The sequence below is a fragment of the Plasmodium malariae genome (genome assembly GCF_900090045.1).
Source record: "Plasmodium malariae genome assembly, chromosome: 9".
Classification (NCBI taxonomy): domain Eukaryota; phylum Apicomplexa; class Aconoidasida; order Haemosporida; family Plasmodiidae; genus Plasmodium; species Plasmodium malariae.
The window spans coordinates 67,487-88,743 of NC_041783.1; the positions used below are offsets into that span (position 1 = coordinate 67,487).

A 21,257-nucleotide genomic window follows, 5' to 3' on the forward strand; every position below is an offset into this window, starting at 1 on the left:
AATAATAATAAATTGAATTTCTTATAGGGTACTTATATTATTATTTTTCATAATAAGAATTAGTTGAAATAATATGAAATGTACTATTTTAACCTTTAAAACAAATAATTGTTTTTAAAAGATTTTTTTTTTATTATATTTAATAAAGTAATATTTATTTATGTATAGCATTATAAAAGATTTTAAAGGGTTCATAAATATATATCCCAATGTAACGTGGAGTTTATATGAGAATGTACAAAAAGAGATTTATTTTTCTCTACAACATATTAGTACAATTATATTATTATCATAGGAATATAAATAATTGTAAAGAGTATATAACACTATAAACTTTTTTAATAAGAATTAAGTTATACTCTTTTAAAAATTATATTATTTACAATAAAAATTGTTTATTTTACACTGTAGAAAATATAATATCTCATTATAATATTAAGAAAAAATTAAATAGGTCATTTTGATAAGAAACCTTTTTTTTTTAAATCCATATATGATAAATTACATATCAATATATTATGTATAATTCTTTTACTTATATAAATGTTAAATTGACAAAAATTTTGTTTTCGTTCTTTAATTAATGTATTTTAAAATATAATGGCATCCGATAGTAAAGGAAATACCACCCTCTTTATCTTTTATTTATAATTATTATATATGTCATATTATTACAAGAATTCCTCTATCTAAAAATGAAATAAAAATTCTTTTTGTCTATGGATGATTTTTTATATTTATATATTAAAAAGTTTTTATTAATTTTTAGGATAATTTTGTGAAATTATTTCTTAAATATAAAAAAATATTTGATGGCACTACCTCAGTTTCTATAGGAATTGAGTCTACAGTTTGTTCTATGATTTACAAGGAAACTTTAAAAAAAAAAGCATGATCCGACATTTGTTTTTCCATGTCAAAATTTGTTTTCGTACTTAAGTAATATAAATATATATATTTTATCTGATGGACGAAAACCATGTAAATATTTGAACTATCTTTTAAATTACTATCACGAATCTACTAAATTTATTAAAAAAAAAGATAGCTGATTTAAAGGATATAAAACTCTTTTCTCTAAAAAAATTAATCATATATGTGAGCAATATATAAAAATAATTCATACAGAAACGTTAAAAGAAATTCGAAATCTGTACAATTTATATAAGGATTTTGATAAATTTATTGATCGAGACAACGTATATAAAGGTCATAATTGTGAAAGTGCTCAATGATGTTATGATTTTTATATTAAACATTGCAAGTTATGTGAAGCAAATAAGAGTAACGAATTTTGTGAGCAGTTACATAATTTTAAGAAGATATATGATAAAAAAATGAACAAGGTAAATGCTTGTTCTTATGTACCAAAAATTTTAGAACCTAACTATAATTATGTATTTGTTTCCAGTTTAATAATAGCTTTCGTATTACTAACAATTTCCACTTCATTCATTTTATTTAAGGTTAATAAGAATTATACAAAGTAGTGAGAATATACTATAATTTTTATAATTCATTTTCATATAAAAATAATAATTTTGATTATATATAAATATATATATTTTTTTATTTTTTATTTTCTTCCGTATATTTTACTACAATGAAATCGTGGTTAGGCAGACATTTACAAAGGAAAAAAATAAAAGAACACAACAAAATTGAAAAAGTAGTAAGGGAATCGTTACAAGACATACATAAAGACATAAATAGAAATTATGAAGGAACTTTCTATAATATAGGTTATCATTCACTAGCAGATGATTGAAACAAAAATATATATTATAATATTTGTATTAGAATATCAAATGCTCACTGATATAAAAGTCACATAAAAGTAAGAATTTTATTAATTCGTAAGGTAAACTAAAATTGAAGATATGAATACTCACTTAAAAAAATTACAGAAATAATGATAAAAAAATTATACAAAGAAAAGGCTAACATAAATACAACACCACTGTAAGATCTAACAGAAGAAAAATCTATTTGCATATTAAATATTCTTTAGTATTCAAAAAGAACAGAGTTTAAACCTATATATATAGAACAAGATTACAGAGTACATATTTATTTTTTTACACAACAATATAAAGTAACACTTATTAAATAAGTATTAAAAAAGAGGGGGGAAAAAAGAAACAAACAAACGTTTTAAAAACTCCTATAATATTACTTTATAAATAAAACGAAAAATTCTTAAAATAAACACTTTAATCAAAAACTAAAAAGAATACATATTTTTGATTTATAACTATATTTTAAACTTTTATTATTATTTCTCCTCTTATAATTAAATATAATTAAAAATTTAATTTATTATACAACAATTTTTACATTGTCATCTTCAAATTATATAAATTATATGTGTCAATGTAGTAAGGATATTTATAAATGAAGAAAAATGAGGAAAATAATTCTATTGCAAGCATTTAAATGGGAATAATTCTATCATTGAGTTAATAATTAATAAATATGTTCTTATGAAGTACTATTATTAATTATGTTTTTCCGCATTAATACTATTTTATACGTATAACCGTCAAGATGGATAAACAAGTGAATATATGTAAATAAGGAGCATATATAAAATTACATTATAATTTAAAAATTTTCCCTAAATAGAAATAATAATACTAACAAATTGTATTTATATTTTTTTATTTCATTTTTTTATATATTATAGTAAAACTAAAAATAGTACAAATATTCCCATAAATATAATGTCAAGTAACACAGTAATATTCAAATAATTAGAAAAGATTAAAGGTAATTTTTCTCTTTAGAATTCTTATTTAATTCCATTTCTATACTCACCATGGAATTAATTATATATACATTCAAATACAAATGAAATCTTTTGAAGTATGGTCTCCTATTTTTCATTTTGTAAAATTTCCGGGTGTCTCTCTAATTTGTGAATTATAAATTTAAGAATATTGATTTATTTTAATTATTACACACAATTACATATTCCAATGGATTTTTAAATATATCTAAATTTTAGTTATTAATTTACATATGAGATGTTTTTTATTATGCTTAACATCATATTCCAAATAGTAAAACACTAAAAATATATTATGGAAATTATTCCATATTATTAAAACATTGGCATGTTCATATAAAAAGGATAAACGGAAATTTTTTTAGTATGAAGTGGTGCTGAATTATATGCTTCATAATTATTTATAGTAATGATAAATTTATATATAAAAAAATACTTAAAATATGATTCATAGTTTTGAAAAATATAAAGGCACTACTTAATTTTTTATACTATTTTAATTTTTGTTTTTACTTTTATTGTATTATTTATATATAAATATATATGTTTATATTTATTATACTTTGAAAGCTCTACTACATAAATAAATACAAGGTATTAAGTTAAAAATACATAAAAAAAAAGCTAGAATAAATTTTCTATTATTATATATGTTTTATACCATTAAAAGTGATTATATACAACCATAAACGTCCATAGTATGTTTATCTAGAATTTGCTATGTAAAATACAACTAATTCTGTAACAAACAATAATTTTTATATATAATATTTTACAATAAAATATAAATATATATATATATGTATACGGTTAAAGCATAATTATTTCTTATATATTATATACATAAAATTAACTATTTTAAGAACATATTTTAATATTTAAATCAACAAAAATGTTGAAATAGAGTATATATATATATTATATATATAATATATCATTATAATGTATAATTAATTAATATTTTTAAAATTAAATTAAAAATACATTGTAAATAAATAAAATATTAAATGTACTTGAAGAGAATTTAGTTACAATAATTTATAATACTCAAAAATAATAAACTATAATTAATTTTTAAATACTTCGATTTATCATTATATTTATTTATTTTAATATTCAACATATTAAAAATTTAAAATATATTTTAAAGTAAATACATTTTATAATTCATTTATTATGAAACCATCAATTATAAAAATTAATTAAAATTAATTTCTACAAAAAAAAGAAACAACACTCTTTTTTTTTTTTTATTAAACACAGAAAAACACGTTTGCAATAAATTTAAAGGAAATAATACATTTTTTATAATTAGGTAACGATATAATAGTTTTGAATTGTAAAGTAAATGAAATGAAAAAGAGTTATATGCAGTTATTAAGATTAGCGAAATGAAATTTCTTAATAATTTGACGAAACCATAGTAAGTTCTCATTTAATGATAATTTTACAGAACAAACATATATTTCATGACAGATGTATAATATTCACATATATTTATTATTCCAAAAAATATAATACAAGCAACAAATTTAAATACAAAATTTAAAAATAAAACAGTAAAACTAAGGAATAACAATACATATTTCTATAACTTACATCAAAATAGTTATTTATATATATCTGTTTTTTTGATATTAAGTACATGGGTATTTCATATGTATCTATTATTTTTAATTGTATCACATATCTTCTTATTCCACATTAAATATTTTTTTTTAGCGGAGGAATTAACATTATTATAATAAATTTCAGTTCTATTTTTCTTTTTAGTATTAAATTTTTCAATTTTTTTTAAAGCATAATCAATACCTAATACTACTAAAACTCCCACAAAAAATAAAACTGCTGAAATCACCGGTGGTACTGCATCAAGTTTTACCCCTATGCTAGCTAAATCTGTACAGTTTCCAATTATTAGTTTCTTAACAAGAACATATACTGAAAGAAGTACTAATCCCAACAATTAGATTACAAATTATAGATTAAATTTTGAATATACCTTTATATGCGTCATTCTATTTTCAGTGTTTTTATTAATTTTCATTTTATTCTGAATTTTACCTATAGAATCTAATACGCTTAATATTTTTTTTTCAAGAAATGCATCAATACTATTACATAAAGAAGGTTTTTTTTTTCTTATCTAATTTATTCCTTTACTCTGATTTCAATAAAATTTCTTTTATTATTTTTCTTCGTGATTTAGGTCCTTTAGATTTTTTAGACACAACTTTCTTTTCATTTATTAATTTAGTGTCACCAGAGTCATATAATGTATGTCGAGTGAATATATATCCAATGAACACTCTGATAATAATCTTTTAGTTATTAAATATATATAGCCATTTATTTTATAACTCTTATCCATAGATTTACCACACTTACACTAGAAAAAAGAACATACATATTTATTATTTGTAGGTATATATAATTTTATACTAGGAAAATATAATTTTTAAAAATAAAACGTGAAACAAAAAAAAATAAGACATATTATTCTAATGCCATATTATTGTTACAATTTCACGGCCACATTAAGTGGTAAATGAAAATATTTTAATAAGAAAAAGGGGTTTAAATTTTTCTTTCATTGTAAAGTTATTTAAGCCTATTATACATAAAATAATAAAAATATTAACTATATTTTAAATCAAGAAAATAATAAAACAAACATATTATATTATTTTCGATTTTTGCACTTTATTTTAAAAGTAATACTTTGAGCTTATATAATTATGACTCGTATTAAATTTTACAAATTAAGAATAGCATAAATATTAATATAGTATAATTTATATATATAGTTTATTATATTAAAAAAAAAGTAATAAAATAAAGTAATATTAAATTGAAAGACATTACGTAAGCTAAAAATAAATAAAAAATTATTTATTCAGTTATAATTTTTTTTTATTTATTTAAATGAATATATATAATGTATAAAATGTAAAGTTATGTACATTTAGCAGCTAATCATGAACTTTTACATTGTTTCCAAGTAAAAATTTTAATTTGATATGTTTGTTTTTTAGGGTACCCTTCTGTAGTTAAATAGTATTAGTTATTGTGGCAGTAAAAATAATAGAATAAATATATTAAGTTAGGTAAAACATTTTTAATTATATAAAATATAGGTTATTACCAATCTATAAATAAATATATTATTATATAAACTTTTAAATATTAACAATATAATGATTAATCTTAAAAAGAATTTCTTAAGTGTTCTATATTTTTAAATCTACAATAATAATAAAGGCAATAGTTTTGTGTAATGTTTTTATATTATTATAATTTATATATAAATTAAATATAATTTATTTTCATTTAATGGCATTTATAATAAATTATAAATTCCATATTTTATTTTTTCCTATTAAAAAGACAAATTAACATATATTTGGAAAATCCTAATATATTAAAAAAAAAAGTAAAAATATATTTAGTATACAAAAACGCATGCAATTCAGTATATTCGAAAATATTTATAGTAATATAATATAACAAAATAAATATAAATTTAAGTTATAAAAAAGGATAATAAAAGAAATGTAGCAGTACAAAAAATTTACTAAATTTTCTAATAAAACCTTTTTTTTAAATTCCAATTATAGTTTTTTTTTTAAATACATACTATTACAGAGATATTCTGAAGAGAATTCATAAACAGTTAATATTTTAATATTATATAATAATTTCTTATAACAAAAAATTTATTTTATATTCTATTATTATAACTCTCAAATTATAAAACAACGCATAATAATTATAAATTTATTGTAGTTAAAAAAATTTAATTATATTTGTAAAAAAAAAATATTTCATTTAAAATAATTTTTTTGAAATAAGTGATATTTAAAATATTATCATAATTATATTTTTAAGTACATTATCTGTACGTATTCTGTAACATCCATAATAATACTTGTTTATTATGCCTTAAAAGAGTTTTTTTTATATAGACATACAATTTAATGATTTAAAAAATATTTTCCAAATAAAAAAGGGATTAACCATATAAATTGGTAGAAAAACATTTTATAAGTTATATTATGAAATAAATTACTATAACATAAAGACCCAATTTAATAATAATAGTTTAATTCACATTCTCATGAATTCCTGGGAATGTGTATATTTGTTAAACGTTTTATCATTTACCTATATATTTAATAGAAATATTTACTGATTTATTTGTTTAACTATATCAAAAATAAAAACAGAAATCATTTTTTATCATTAATTTATTTTATCATAAATACTTAAATATATTTATATAAATTATAATTAAATCAATAATGCGTATATATACTAATAAAATGATATATATAATAACATTTTTATCCATTGGAAAATATAGTAGCACAAAAAATAATACACATCTACAAAATGATTCTACTAAAAATTAAATAGCACATATAAATATTTAATATCTCATAGTAATAACCTAAAACCTAAACCTTGAAATACATAATTTTTGTTTGAATAAATGAATAAGACATAAATGTATAATGTTACTAAATATATATTTATTAACTCATTTTGAATTCTCCTAACTATAATATCAAATATAATAAACATTTTTTTTTGAATATGTTTTTTATAATAATTGATTATTTTTCTCATAATTTATATTGTTATTAATGTTATATAATTATAAAGTATATAACGTTTTTTATACCATTATATTGTTTAAGAATAAACAAGAGTATACCACATATATTTTCACATAAAATTTTATTTTTCTATTGTTTTATTAATTCATCGTTTTACATTGTTATTTCCTAAAGATCTATGACTTCTTGGTAACTATGGTATTACTACTAATTCAGTCATAAACATATATCACCACAGACAAATACATTTTAATTAATTACGAAAATGATTGAAATTTCTATATTCATCTAATGCTTTCTACATAAATTTTTTTTTTTTATTTTACTATAGTACTTCATTAATGTTATTTTTTCGTAATTAATATACTATATTGAAAATATATTTAACACATTCATATAATATATATGTTTACTTACATTTAATTAATATAATATTAACAAAAAAAATTATATAAGATGTAATTAATTCATGTTCACATTAATAATTGTATAATTCAGTAAATATACAGGACAAATGTAGAACGAACATAATTAAATGAATAAATTCTATTTTTTAAAAATTAGTTTCCTTATACATAAATATTAGTAAAAGAGAACATAAAAAAACAATAAAAGAAAATCAAATATGATATTATATACTGCATATATATTATCTAAACTAATATTAACTAGAATTAGTAAAGTATAAATATATGTAATGTACAATGATAATATTAATAACTTATAGAATAATAAAATTATAAAAATAAAAAAAAAATTATCTTTTATCTACTATTTAAAATTTCATGAATGTAGCGTACATTTTTGTATCTTACATTATATTTTTGTTATTAATTATATTATTTCATAATTACGAAAAGATAGTAAGTCATAATACAGAAACGGTAATTATCATATAATCTAATATAAGAAGTTTCAGTGCTTTCCTTTTTTAACGTATATTCCTAGATGTTATGAAACGAATTTATATTTTAAATAAAATAAAATGTATAACAGTCATTATACATCTAATTCACTTTTTCTTTATATATTAACAAAACTATAACAAAACAAATTATAACATAACAATATAACTACATTCATTCTCTTGGTATCTTCGCACGAAAAACAGGATATATTTATTTATAATTTAAAACAAAAAATATATTTCTTTAATTATATCAACAAATAATCATCTAAGACAGAAACCTATTAAAAACAAGAATAATCTTTACAGATACAAATATAAATTAATGAAAAATTGTAACTAATTTATATGAATTGATCCTTCGTATATCAATATTAACTTAAAAAAATATATATTTCATGAAAATCGGGAAATATTCCCAAATATTTATGTCAACCATAATATTGTGTTAATTTGATATACTATATTAAAATAAAAATTGAAAACATTGTAATATTCAAATTTACAAAATATTAAATATTTCTATTTTGACATTTACGAACCAAAAAATTCACGCAAATACAAGTGGATATATGAAACCTAAACAATTATATAATTATTTTTTACGTGTGTATTTTATTAAGTAATTTAGAGAACTTCATTGCTATAAAAGACTACAAATTAGGGAAAGAACGATAATCTCTATTATGAATCTCACTCATTATACTTGTTGACTTTTCATGTTTTTTAATTTTTTTGCAGCCAAAAGCAATAGCTAATAAAACAAAAATACTTACTACTAAAAACAATACTGCAATTAAAATTTGTGCAGCGGTCTGTTCTGTCCAAATATTAAAAGAAGTTGATTTACACACCACAAGAACTATTGGAAATCCAACTAATGCAAGAAAACCTGGCAAAAAAGAAATCGCTTTATAATTATTATCTGTCTTCTCTCTTAAATTATTTATATTAGCATTCGTAACACCCCTAAAATTATTTAGAAAATGTATATTGTCTAGCATTCTTTTTTCAAAATATGAATCTCTTCCAGTGTAAACAAAAGATTTACCCTTTCTTGCTTGTTCATAGCATTTGATATTATTTATTGAACAATCATTTGTTTTTTTATTTTTACCTTTGGTTAATATATCATTAAAATTATATTTCTCTTCATATTTTCCATTGTATGGAATGCTATTACTTAACCATCTATTGTTTACACTATTTTCTTGTTTATGTTTTGCTAGTAATCGATAAGTTATTGTATCTAATTTTTTATCCATGTTGTGTAGAAGAATATATTTGTTAAGCATACCCTACAAAAATAAAGTAAATATTTATTATTTAAAAGAAGAAATACTCTCATACTAATAAACATTACTAAAAAAATATAAAACGAATAATACAAATAAGAAAAATATACTTAAATAACATTTTTATACCATATCACTATAAAAATGACATATCCAAGTTAAAAGGATAAACGCACCAATTTTAATAGAAAAGCGTAACTTATTTTTTTGTTCCATCATATAGATTTTTAATATTGAATTATATATTCAAATAGAAAAAAATTAACTATATTATAATAATATATTTCTAATGATAAGGGATATGTATTTATTAAAAAAATATTTTTTCTTTATTTTTTCATAAGAACTTAATAAGATATATAGAACTATATCGTTTATTACGACAAAGGCAAAAAAAGTAATTTCAAAAATATATTATAAAATTTTTATCATACTGTTATTTATAAAAAATTTCAATTAATATAGTGAAATTTCAATTTACATTCATAAATATATAAAATAGTTGATTTAATTAAATAACATAATTGTAATTTATCATTTTTTTATTTACATTTTTATAAATAAAATAAAACATGTTATCCATTAATATTTCAAAATATTGCAATTAAAACATAGAATGCATAAAATATTGATAAGGGATTATCTTACATTTAAAGAAAATAATTACTAATTTTAATGATAATTTCTATTTAATGCTTCTAATCTCATATATTCATTTTTTAAGAACCTATTGATATTGTTAAAAAAATTTAATTATTATAATAATATAATAATATTAATCATAAATTGGAAAAGAAATATTTTGTACAAATTTTTGTAATATATTTAGTTCATTATTCTTACTATTTAAACAAAAATATTCTTTTATATACAATAATACATTTAAATAATCCAATTCATAACATACTACAAGATCTAAGAAAAAAAAAATTAAGGTAAAGGAAAGATTTCTTTATTTTTGCATCATAATTTTAAAAAAAATTTATTTATATGTTTCATTTATATCATTATTTCTAAATGAAAATTATTGTAATTCATGAACTTAGACATATCATATTTCTTTTTAATTAAAAATGTACATTTATTAGATATATCAATATAAAAAAAAAAAAAAAAAGAAAAACTGATTTTTTACATCAAAAAAGCATTATTATATTTTTATTATTTAAAATTAAATATGAAATTATCTTGATCTTTAAAAGTATTATATATTAATAGTATTCATTACCTGTGCCCATTTTTTTAATATCAAAATTTATTTACAATTAAATTTATTCGTATATAATATATGAAAACAAATTTAAAAACATAATAATCCATATCTAATTTATAATATAAATTATGAGCTAAATAAAATAAAATATTATGAAATATTTACGTATACAAAGATTTCATAGGTTTTACGAATATTCGCTTTTTATAAGCATTTTTTGCAGTTTTTTTCATTAGATATATGTGTATTTGTATAAATTAGTAATTTTTTTGTAAATTTGAAGTATCTGTTGCAAAGAGTTTAAATTTTTTATAATTTATTTAATTTTTTCCTTATTAAAAAGTATATCTAAAGTGACTTACGTTTATATATATTAGTAATTAATCTCTATTATTTTTCGAATTATTTTGTATATTCATTATAATTTCCATAGAAGTATTCTTCTAAATTTATCATTTATATATTAATATAAAGTGCCATTAATAGATGATATATGCAACGTTATACTCTGTAGGATAAATAGTTTCTGTTCCTTCAATATTTATATTAAGGGACGAAAAAAGATATTTTTACAATTACTATAGAAATTTAGTTACTAGCTGTAGAAAAAATAGTGATTCTTTAATATTTTAAATATAAAATTTTTACATTTTTATATATATACTCATAGAAATTAAACCCTAATAAATGCACATAAAAGTATATATTATAATTAATATACCAAGTGAATAAAAAATCATGGTTTTATATATACTCATTCTATAATATTGTGATTTTGAGTTATATCTGTATCTTTATTGGAATTTCTATTTCTATTTTATGAAATATATACTATATTATATACTGAGTTCAAAATTTATATGAATTAACATTAATTTATACCATTGAACAGAAAATAATATCGGTCCATTTTAATTTTATCATTATTATTTATTTTTTATCACTTCAGAAATATTTATTTCCTAAAAGATTTATTATATTTATATATTATTTATGATGAACAATTCTGTTATATGCTGGAGCAATTTTTACATATCTTTATTAAATTATATATATTATCTGCTCACATTTTTAAATAGCAATATATACATATCAATATGGTACTTTATATTTCTCATTTATTTATTATATTTTCTCTTGTGAGAAAAATAATTTCCGTTCATTTGCGCAAGTCTCCATATATAAAAATATAACTTTTATAATCTAATTCAAAGACAAAAACATATATATTTTTTTCCTTCATGTATTTTTCTAAATGTATTTCCTTTTCCCTTTTCTATGAGTATACTGTCTAAATCAAACGTATATTTACAAACGTATCGATTTTAGTAACCTTCTGAATAAATTCAACCTTTTAATATAATCACAAATTTTATTTATAATTCTTGTTACCAATTTCCTAACTTATCATATAAGACTGATATAAATTTATACGTTTTTACTCATAAAATTTATAATAAAATTTTCTCCTTTAATTTTTTCAAAAAAAAATTTTTTCTACTTCTATTGGTCAATATTCCTTCTTTTTCTCTTTACCATTAATATCGTTTCAGCATACATTTTATTAAAAAAAGGTATTTCAACCCCCTATTCTTAAATATATACTTTTATATCAATTGCAACCATGTTATTTTTCATAGTTATAATATTGCTATAAATATTCAATAATAATGTTCCACTTTAACTTTTCTTATATTTATGTGGTAACATTCGTAATTGTCAATATACAAGAATGTTACCTTTGTGTATTTTTTAATATTTTTTTTGTTTATTCAATTTTATTTAATGATTAGAACTGTTTTTTCATTTTTTCGTCATTTTATTTCTTCTAATATTTCATAGAAATGTATATGTCTATAAGAAAAAAAGAATAAAAATATATATATTTATGATGTAAAAGTTGTAAAATAAAAATTATTTCATGGATATTCTTCCATTATTATATGTTTTATCTTACAATTAATTAAAAAATTTTTTTATTAAGGACACAGAATAATTCAAAGTGTTCTTTGAATTATACTTAATTATAAACTCTTATTTACTTAGATAAATTCTTTCAATACTTAGTATTAGAATGTATTTGAGAGTTTATCATTTCATAAAAAATGAACGTCCTGCGTACGAAATTTATTGAACATTTCTTAAAATTTCATAAAATATTTATATATGAATAGATATCCTAAGAGAAAATTACAAATGAAAGTATATTTTTACAGGTTTGTGTTTCATTATTACTACGAACAATATAATATTAAATATAATAATAGTTTCAATATGACAATCAGGTAACAACTAGATAGAAATAAATATTATTGTAATATTTTATTCATAATTTTAAATAGATAAGTACTGGTATGTTTAATTTCATCAGTGTTTTTAATTAAACATGTATTATATAAAATATGATGGGAAGGTTTCGTTCCAAGTAATTATTTTTATTTAATATATTTGAAAATGTAAAAAAAGAAAATAGATACTGTTTTAATAGAATTGTTCCATATATATATTACTTTCACAGAATATATTTTAATAAAATACAATAATACTTAATATTTACAAAATACAAAAAAAAAAATTAAGAATAAATATAATTAATTCTTTTATTAATATTCTTATTATAATTTCTTAACTCTCCCCATACATAAGTATCTATAAATGATACTTTTCTTTTCTCTTAGACCTAGGTATTCTTTTTGAAAAGAAAATATGCGAATATATTATTTAAATGTTTCAACAATACAGTTTAAAGTGCATAAATTTGTGATAAGTAATACATATATTAATATTATGTTGCATGTTTCATTTGAATCTATAAAAACATAAGTTCAATACATTAAATTTTTTAAAGAAGATCACGAACAAAAAATTTGCGCAGGAAACTTTGTAGAAAGAAATTAGTTAAGCTTTATAAAAAATATTTGAATCATTTTTTTTATGTATATCATGATAATATTTAATTAACAAGAATAAGCTCTCTTAATGAAATATCAATTACTGTAAACAAAAAATTTCTCACTTTTTTAACGTTTATATTACTTAATGAGCGTTATGAGTATAAAAGAATTAATCATTATCATAATGCACTATTATATTCTATACAATATTAACATCATGTTAACATATTAATTAATACATTTATATATAACCATAAAAAAAAACAAAAATATATAAGGAAATACCACTTCTATATTATGTAAGCATAAAATTATATATTTTTTTTTATTACGCCTTATCATAAAATAACCTTCCACAGATATATACATATATTTACAATATTACCAAAATTATGAAGCAAATTAAATAGTTCGTACATAAGATATACTAGTATAAAATTATATTTATTCCGTTAATTTAATATTTTAATAATATTAAAATTTGAATATTTCATTTATTTTAAAAATTTTAATATTCTTCATATTAATACATTTTGATAAATTTGAATTACCAAAACAACTATGCATAATAATAAAATTATATGTAATTTTTAGCTATTCATATAATTGAATATATACAGAATTTTGAAGTTCTTTAAGAATTATAAATAGTCCATTTGTAATTACGATAAATTTACATTATATAATGATAACTATACACTTACATCCTGCAAAAAATACTAGAAGTACGTTAAAAAATATTTTACAACTAATATGCTTGAAAACATATTTCTTGTAAATCATATATTATAGAATAAATGATGAGTTTTTTATATAAGAAACAATATATATATACATCTGTATAACTCATTATAGTCCATTTCTTATATTAAATATATAAAAAGACAGGTTTACTGTTATGTTAAAACTAATAATACTTGTTCTTAACAACCTAAAAATTATTTTAGATTATAAAAACATATATATAATAAAAATTAACATTTATGATTTCATATATAAATTAGCACTCCTCAGTAAAATTATATGAATAGTGCTATTTTATATTCATTTAACACGCATACGTATAATTTTTACTTCTATATAAATACAATAAACTATATATGAAATATTAATATATAGTTAATCAGGAATCATTCGTCATATAACAAATTAGAAAATACTAAAACATTCTCAATGGTAAAAATACTAAAAGTATATATTTTTTTTAATGTTGTCTATCAGAAAGAACATGTATAATTAGTCGCACTAAAAAAAAACAAGTAAATATATATGCGCTTAATAAGTATATATGTAAAGATATTACAATTATTACTTTATATAAAAAATTTCCAAGAAAATTGAAAAATATTACTAATAACTAATTTTACCTTTTACTAAATTTAATTTTTTCATATTTTTTAACTTTTTTATGGTAATAAAATATTCCTGATATAATAGTGACACCCAGTATAAAGAACATTGCACAATATATTAGAAAATCAAAAAACGGTGTTATATAAAATTCTGTATTTCCTCCATTGTCTTTTGGTACTTCATACTTAAAAAACAAACCTACAGATGACTTCAAGTATTTGTGAAATTCTTTCATTATTGTCAGACCTAATAAAAAAATCAATAACTTATATAACCCCCTACTAAGGCCACAATTACAAGAAAAATCTAATATTAATCCTAATGATAAGAACAAAAACAATAATAAAGATAAACCAATTCGTAATCTGTATTTTTTATGTATTATCCTTTTGAAAATTTTATCAGTAATTGTTCGGTTATTTTTAAGGAAATCCAAATAGTCAAGTTCTTTGAATATTGTTTTTTCTAAATGGGAATATTTTTTCGTTTCAAATGTGCTATATTTATTTCTAATAGCATGTTTATGGTCTTTCGTATTCTTTAAGTAACATCTATCTATTCTTTTCTTCCTTGAATTGAACTCCTTTTCAATATAAGATATATTTTTTCTTTAAGTCACTTCAATATTTTCCATTTCTTTGTTTAGATGAACAATACTTAAATCCATTCCATTATTATTTTTCGCTAATAATCTATAAGTGTTCGTATCAATTTTGCTACCAAAGTCGTAGTTCCCATGTATACAATTCTTATGCGAGCTCTAACGAAAAAAACAAAATGAAAATATTTGTTATTTAATAGAATAAATAAAATAATGATAAAAAATAGTATTAATAAAAATAAAACAAAACACATATATATTTTGTAAATATCATTAATATCTTTATACAGTGACTTTTTTAAAATAAAATACCCAAGATAAAAGTATAAGCACAGTAATTTTAATTAAAAAGAGTATAATCTCTATTTTCTCCATGATATAGATCTTTTAATATCGTAATACAACTCAAACAAAAAAAAATTAACAATAATAAAATATACTCCTAATTATAAAACACAATATATATTGTTTTTAAAATCATTTATTTTCTCATAAAAACCTAATAAACTGCATATAAGTACAATAACTTTCATAGCAGAAAAAAGATGATATATCTTTAAAAATATATTGCATAATTTTTATCATAATATTATTATTAAAAAGTAAATTTTCATAAACATAAAGTAATTTTAATTCATTCACAATTATTCAAAATATATAATTTAATTATTTAATGATGTTAACTAATTAAATAATTTTTTTTTTTTGATCCTATTGAAAATAATAAAAATATAATTTATATTTATATTTGTAAATTTTTAGTATATAGAGTGTATAGAATATATAGAATATTGGTAACAAGCTACTTTATATGGTGCGCTAATTAAAACTAAACTTAACTATATTTTTCCGTTTATAATTGGAATACTATAAATGTAACATCTAAAAATAGGTTATTGATAAAATTAATTAATGGTTATAATAATTTTTTAACGATAAATAAGGGACAAATTAACATATACAACATTCTTTAATATATTAATTAGAACTATTCTATTTATTCATGGTGTATAATATATTTATATGTTTATATTTATAGAATTCTACCAAATTTGTAAGGAGGTATATGTTTTAAGGTAAAAGAATTATATTTTTTATTTCTTTATAATAATTTTTAATAAATTTTAATTCATACTATCAATTCTAAGTGTAAGGTTTATCATTGTTATACTTAATTCTTTTATTTTGCTTCAATCAAATACATATATTTATAGTATATGTTAATATAATAAAAAAACAATAAATGGAAAAAGAGTAAAAAAGAAAAAAATATTTAAATTATTCTAATAATAGTTTATGTTTAATTTTTTTCTAATAGATTTTTCCTTCTATATAAAATCCTTATAATGTATTTAACATATAAAGAGTTCGTTATTATAGTACATTATAACGGAATAAATTATATTAACTTATGCATTCCTTTTACGTGTTAATTGTTGAAATATATTTTCATAATTATCATGCTGTTTAAATTGTAATTATAATATGTAATATAGTTATGCATAATACTTATTATATAACAAATCATTTTTTCTTAAATTTATATATTCTCTCTTGTTAAACATAATATTTGAAATAGTTTATATTTTATCTTAATTAATATTAATAATACCATTTATTTTTCATTTAAAATAAACCTTTTTGAAAAGAATTAAGTTTTTTCAGATTAAAGGATTATGCATCAATACTGAAATTTATATTTTTTTCTAATAATGTATATATATACACATATTTATATTGATATTGATAGTGTAAGCACCATATGTATTAATTTAATATTCCATCAATTTTAATAAACCTAAACATATATTAGAAAAAAAGTTATACAACAAATTTTAATGTCTTGTTTAAATATTCCTTTATGTTTTAAATTTTTTTTATAAATTATTTTACATATATACAATTTAATGTATTTATTATTGTATACAAACTATATTCGTTTTTACACATAAATGCAAATTGGGGATAGCATAATTTTCATTTTACAATATTCAATAAAATTTATTTTTCATATTATGAACGTACAGAAAATTCTTTTTCCCTCTTTGTATTTTAAATCAAAGTTTTCCTATATTATACTTTTAAATAACATTACTTATTTCTTTTAATATATTCCAGAAAAATAAAGGATGTGTTCATGTTATATGATATTCACTTATTATTTTCTTTTTTTTTTTGTGTCTATTTTTTAATAATTTTACTCACCTGATATTTTATATTTTAAAAAATATATTAGTTAATTTATTGATATATTTTTTGATAACTACTAAACGTAATTAATTATTATAATTTAAATTATAATACCATATACAATAATATCATGATACATAATGCTTTCACTGCTAGAGGAAAATACATATAATTTCATTAAATATATATCTTGGGTTATTCTATATATCAACGGTAAGTATAATAAATATAACGTTATAACGTAAGGAAGAAGTAAATATTAAACTTAAAATGTGAAAAATAATATTTTTATTTGTTAAATAATTAATTACATAAACCTAGATATTTCCATTGTAGATAATGTATGTAATATAAGAAATATAATTTTTCATATATATTAAATAAATGTATATTAAAAAAATATATGCAACATAATAATTTTTCATTTTATATAATGATTTATTTTATATTATTTTTCCTACTTCAAAGATATCATTCTCTCTATTAATTAACTAGAAAAAAATATATTTACTCAAATTAATGTTATGTATATAAATAAAAAAATATTATAAGTACCTCCACGTTCATATATTAATAAAATCAATAGTTCTCTTTAAACTTAAATAAAAATATATATAATTATATATATAAAAAAATATTAAGAAAGTTGTAGCATAATAACGCTAGTATGTAGTATATATAGTTTATAAAATGTAAAATCATAATAGAATTTTTTTAGTATAATATATTTATGAAGTTATATTAGAATTATTCAATATCATATTATAATTTTCTTATTATAAATATTATTATTAATTGTTATTACTATTTAATGGAGAATAAATTTATTAAAAATATAAAAAGACAGAAATTGAAAGTACGATAATACAAATTATTATAATTATTATATTTATAAAGAACAAAATGTAAGTTATGTATATATCCTTATAATATATACTCTATAGATTTTACAAATAGTTATTGTAACAATATTTGCAATTATAATTTTACTATGCTGAAAATACAAATAACGTTTCATAATTCTTTTATGCTATATATTTAAAATTATTTTAAAACGTATATTATAAATTTTTCTGTTAATATTAATTAAAATATCCTATGATTTTTTATATTGATATTAAATGAAATAATGTCAGATTCATATAAATCATGATAATTGCTGAATCATCTGAATATATAAAATATAGTCTTACCTATAAGATTAATTTAGTATAATAAGTTTATAACCTTCTTATTTATATATAATAGAGCATTATATAATAAACAACATGAACCCTAATAATATTTTGTAAAGTATATATATATTTTATTAAGTAAAATAACATATATTAATCATATATTTTTTGATAATCTCTATAATAATAAAAATTTTTATAATTTATTATATATCGCATATCATTATTATCAATGGCCTATATATATAAACACTAAATGTTATTTTTGCAATATTTATATGATTTAAATATATTCCAAATATATTATTTTTTTCTTTTTCCACCATAATACAGATGTGCGTAAATAAATATTTTCATTCTAAATATCAATTGATTTTCCATTATCAGAAGATCCTTCAATTAATTCACATGAATCATCCGGAACTATTTTCCGTATTAATCTTTTTTTTTCATTTAGACAACTGTGAATCCGAGGTCTAAGGGAGGTGAATTATAATATAAAAATAAAAAGAATGAAATAAGTTATGTATATATATAACAATAATAATATTTTAATAAAAAGTAAGTACAAATTTATCCTGAATTTTCATAATATTTAAAGATAATTCTTATAATAACTTACACGAAACAAAAAGAGTAATAAGAAAATTTCCCATAACTGTAAAACCCAGGGATAAAGCAGTTTTCAATTCATGTGTTATAGAACAATTATAGGATGTTTTAATTCTTTAACAAGAAAATGTACTATCTACATACTCTATCAATGGTTTCCACAATTTCTCAAATTTTACTACCTATAATTACTTTCTATATTCATAATTAAGTCCTTTATATATATATTCAATTTTTTTTTGCTTAACCATTCATTCAAAAAAGTACAGTTCTTAGTATCACTAATTTTGACACTACCACCAGCAGTATCACTAACAGGCACGCTTATCGTACTTCTATCTTTAAAATTTTTATGAAGTATATAACCAATTTTATATAAATCTTTATGATAACATATAGGATTTAATAATTCAGATGGTACAGAATCTCTAGATACATTATCTTCATTGAAAAATGCAAAAAGCTTATTTTTCGTACTTTCTTCTAATTACTGAAAATTAAAATAAAATATTAAAATGAAACGAGAGTAAGGGTATGCAAATATATTAAAAATTTTAAGAAATTAATATTAAATAGTACATACATTATAATATTCAAAGTAAATCATAAAAAATATTAAGTAAATTAAATGAATAATTTTATATTTACTACCACCTTAAAAATTATACAATATGTGATTAAATTAAAGGTAAGAACTTTTAATATTCCAACAAATAATTTTTTGTATTTTATGAAAAAATCCTAAACAATATTTACGTTATTTGCTATAATATATAAGAAATTGAATTATAGAATTTTTATTAGTATATAATATTTTTATCAACCATTAACAAAAAAATTAACAGACATAAATTTTTCATTAATATTTCACTTAATAATTGAAACTAGTCAAATTCATTTTTATTATAAAATGTTACGAAAGCTGTTATTTCTATTCTCTTTGTATTAACTACATATAATATATAACCTAAAGAATTAATAATTATTTATATAAAAATATAAGTATAATATTACCTGCAATAAAATAATATTTTTTCTAATAAATGAATTGCTACTATATTTCGTAATTATTATTTATTTACGATAATAATAGTAATAATATAAGAATTATTTTTTTTATTTTACAATAATACATAGATATAGAAAAACATACACTGAGTGTTAGCATTAGTGTTTTAATTTATGTTATATTATGACATAAATCGGAAGAAACAAAACAGTTATATGCTTATTATGTAATCATATTTATACTAAGAAAAATAAAATAAAAAATTATCATTGAATAATTCTATAATATTTTTCACATATTATCTTTTATAACTTAAAAAGTTTATTAGTTCAAAATGTTGTACACCTCAGTATATGTATGTCAACCTGTAAAAGATATTACTCGATCATTTTACCAATTAAATGTTCTTACATTATTATATACACTAATATTTTTCTTATGAATTTACAGATTAATATATCATAAAATATATTTTAGAAAAAAATTTTAAAAGAAACAAGTAAAAAGTTTTGTTTCGTAATAATTATATAATTTTATAACAATGACTTTAGTTTTCTAAAAAATGGCAGAATAAATAAAATCCATTTTATTCCATAAAAAC

At 18.4% G+C, this 21,257-nt stretch overlaps 1 protein-coding gene and 3 pseudogenes across 1 annotated transcript, besides 3 other annotated features; 1 reads left to right on the forward strand and 3 right to left on the reverse strand.

Moving 5' to 3' along the window:
• The first annotated feature begins 769 nt into the window (after positions 1 to 769).
• Positions 770 to 1,768, forward strand: PmUG01_09011100 (annotated as a pseudogene).
• Positions 770 to 1,768: a sequence feature (PIR protein, pseudogene).
• A 7,199-nt stretch (positions 1,769 to 8,967) lies between these two features.
• PmUG01_09011200 (Plasmodium exported protein, unknown function) lies at positions 8,968 to 9,825 on the reverse strand (the record flags this gene model as incomplete). The annotated part of the gene is made up of 2 exons (XM_029004801.1): positions 8,968 to 9,612; positions 9,739 to 9,825. The coding sequence occupies 2 exons, from the start codon at positions 9,823 to 9,825 to the stop codon at positions 8,968 to 8,970; spliced, it is 732 nt and encodes a 243-aa protein (XP_028861453.1).
• A 5,254-nt stretch (positions 9,826 to 15,079) lies between these two features.
• PmUG01_09011300 lies at positions 15,080 to 16,045 on the reverse strand (annotated as a pseudogene).
• Positions 15,080 to 16,045: a sequence feature (fam-l protein, pseudogene).
• Positions 16,046 to 19,393: 3,348 nt separating this feature from the next.
• Positions 19,394 to 20,134, reverse strand: PmUG01_09011350 (annotated as a pseudogene).
• Positions 19,394 to 20,134: a sequence feature (PIR protein, pseudogene).
• Positions 20,135 to 21,257: the final 1,123 nt, after the last annotated feature.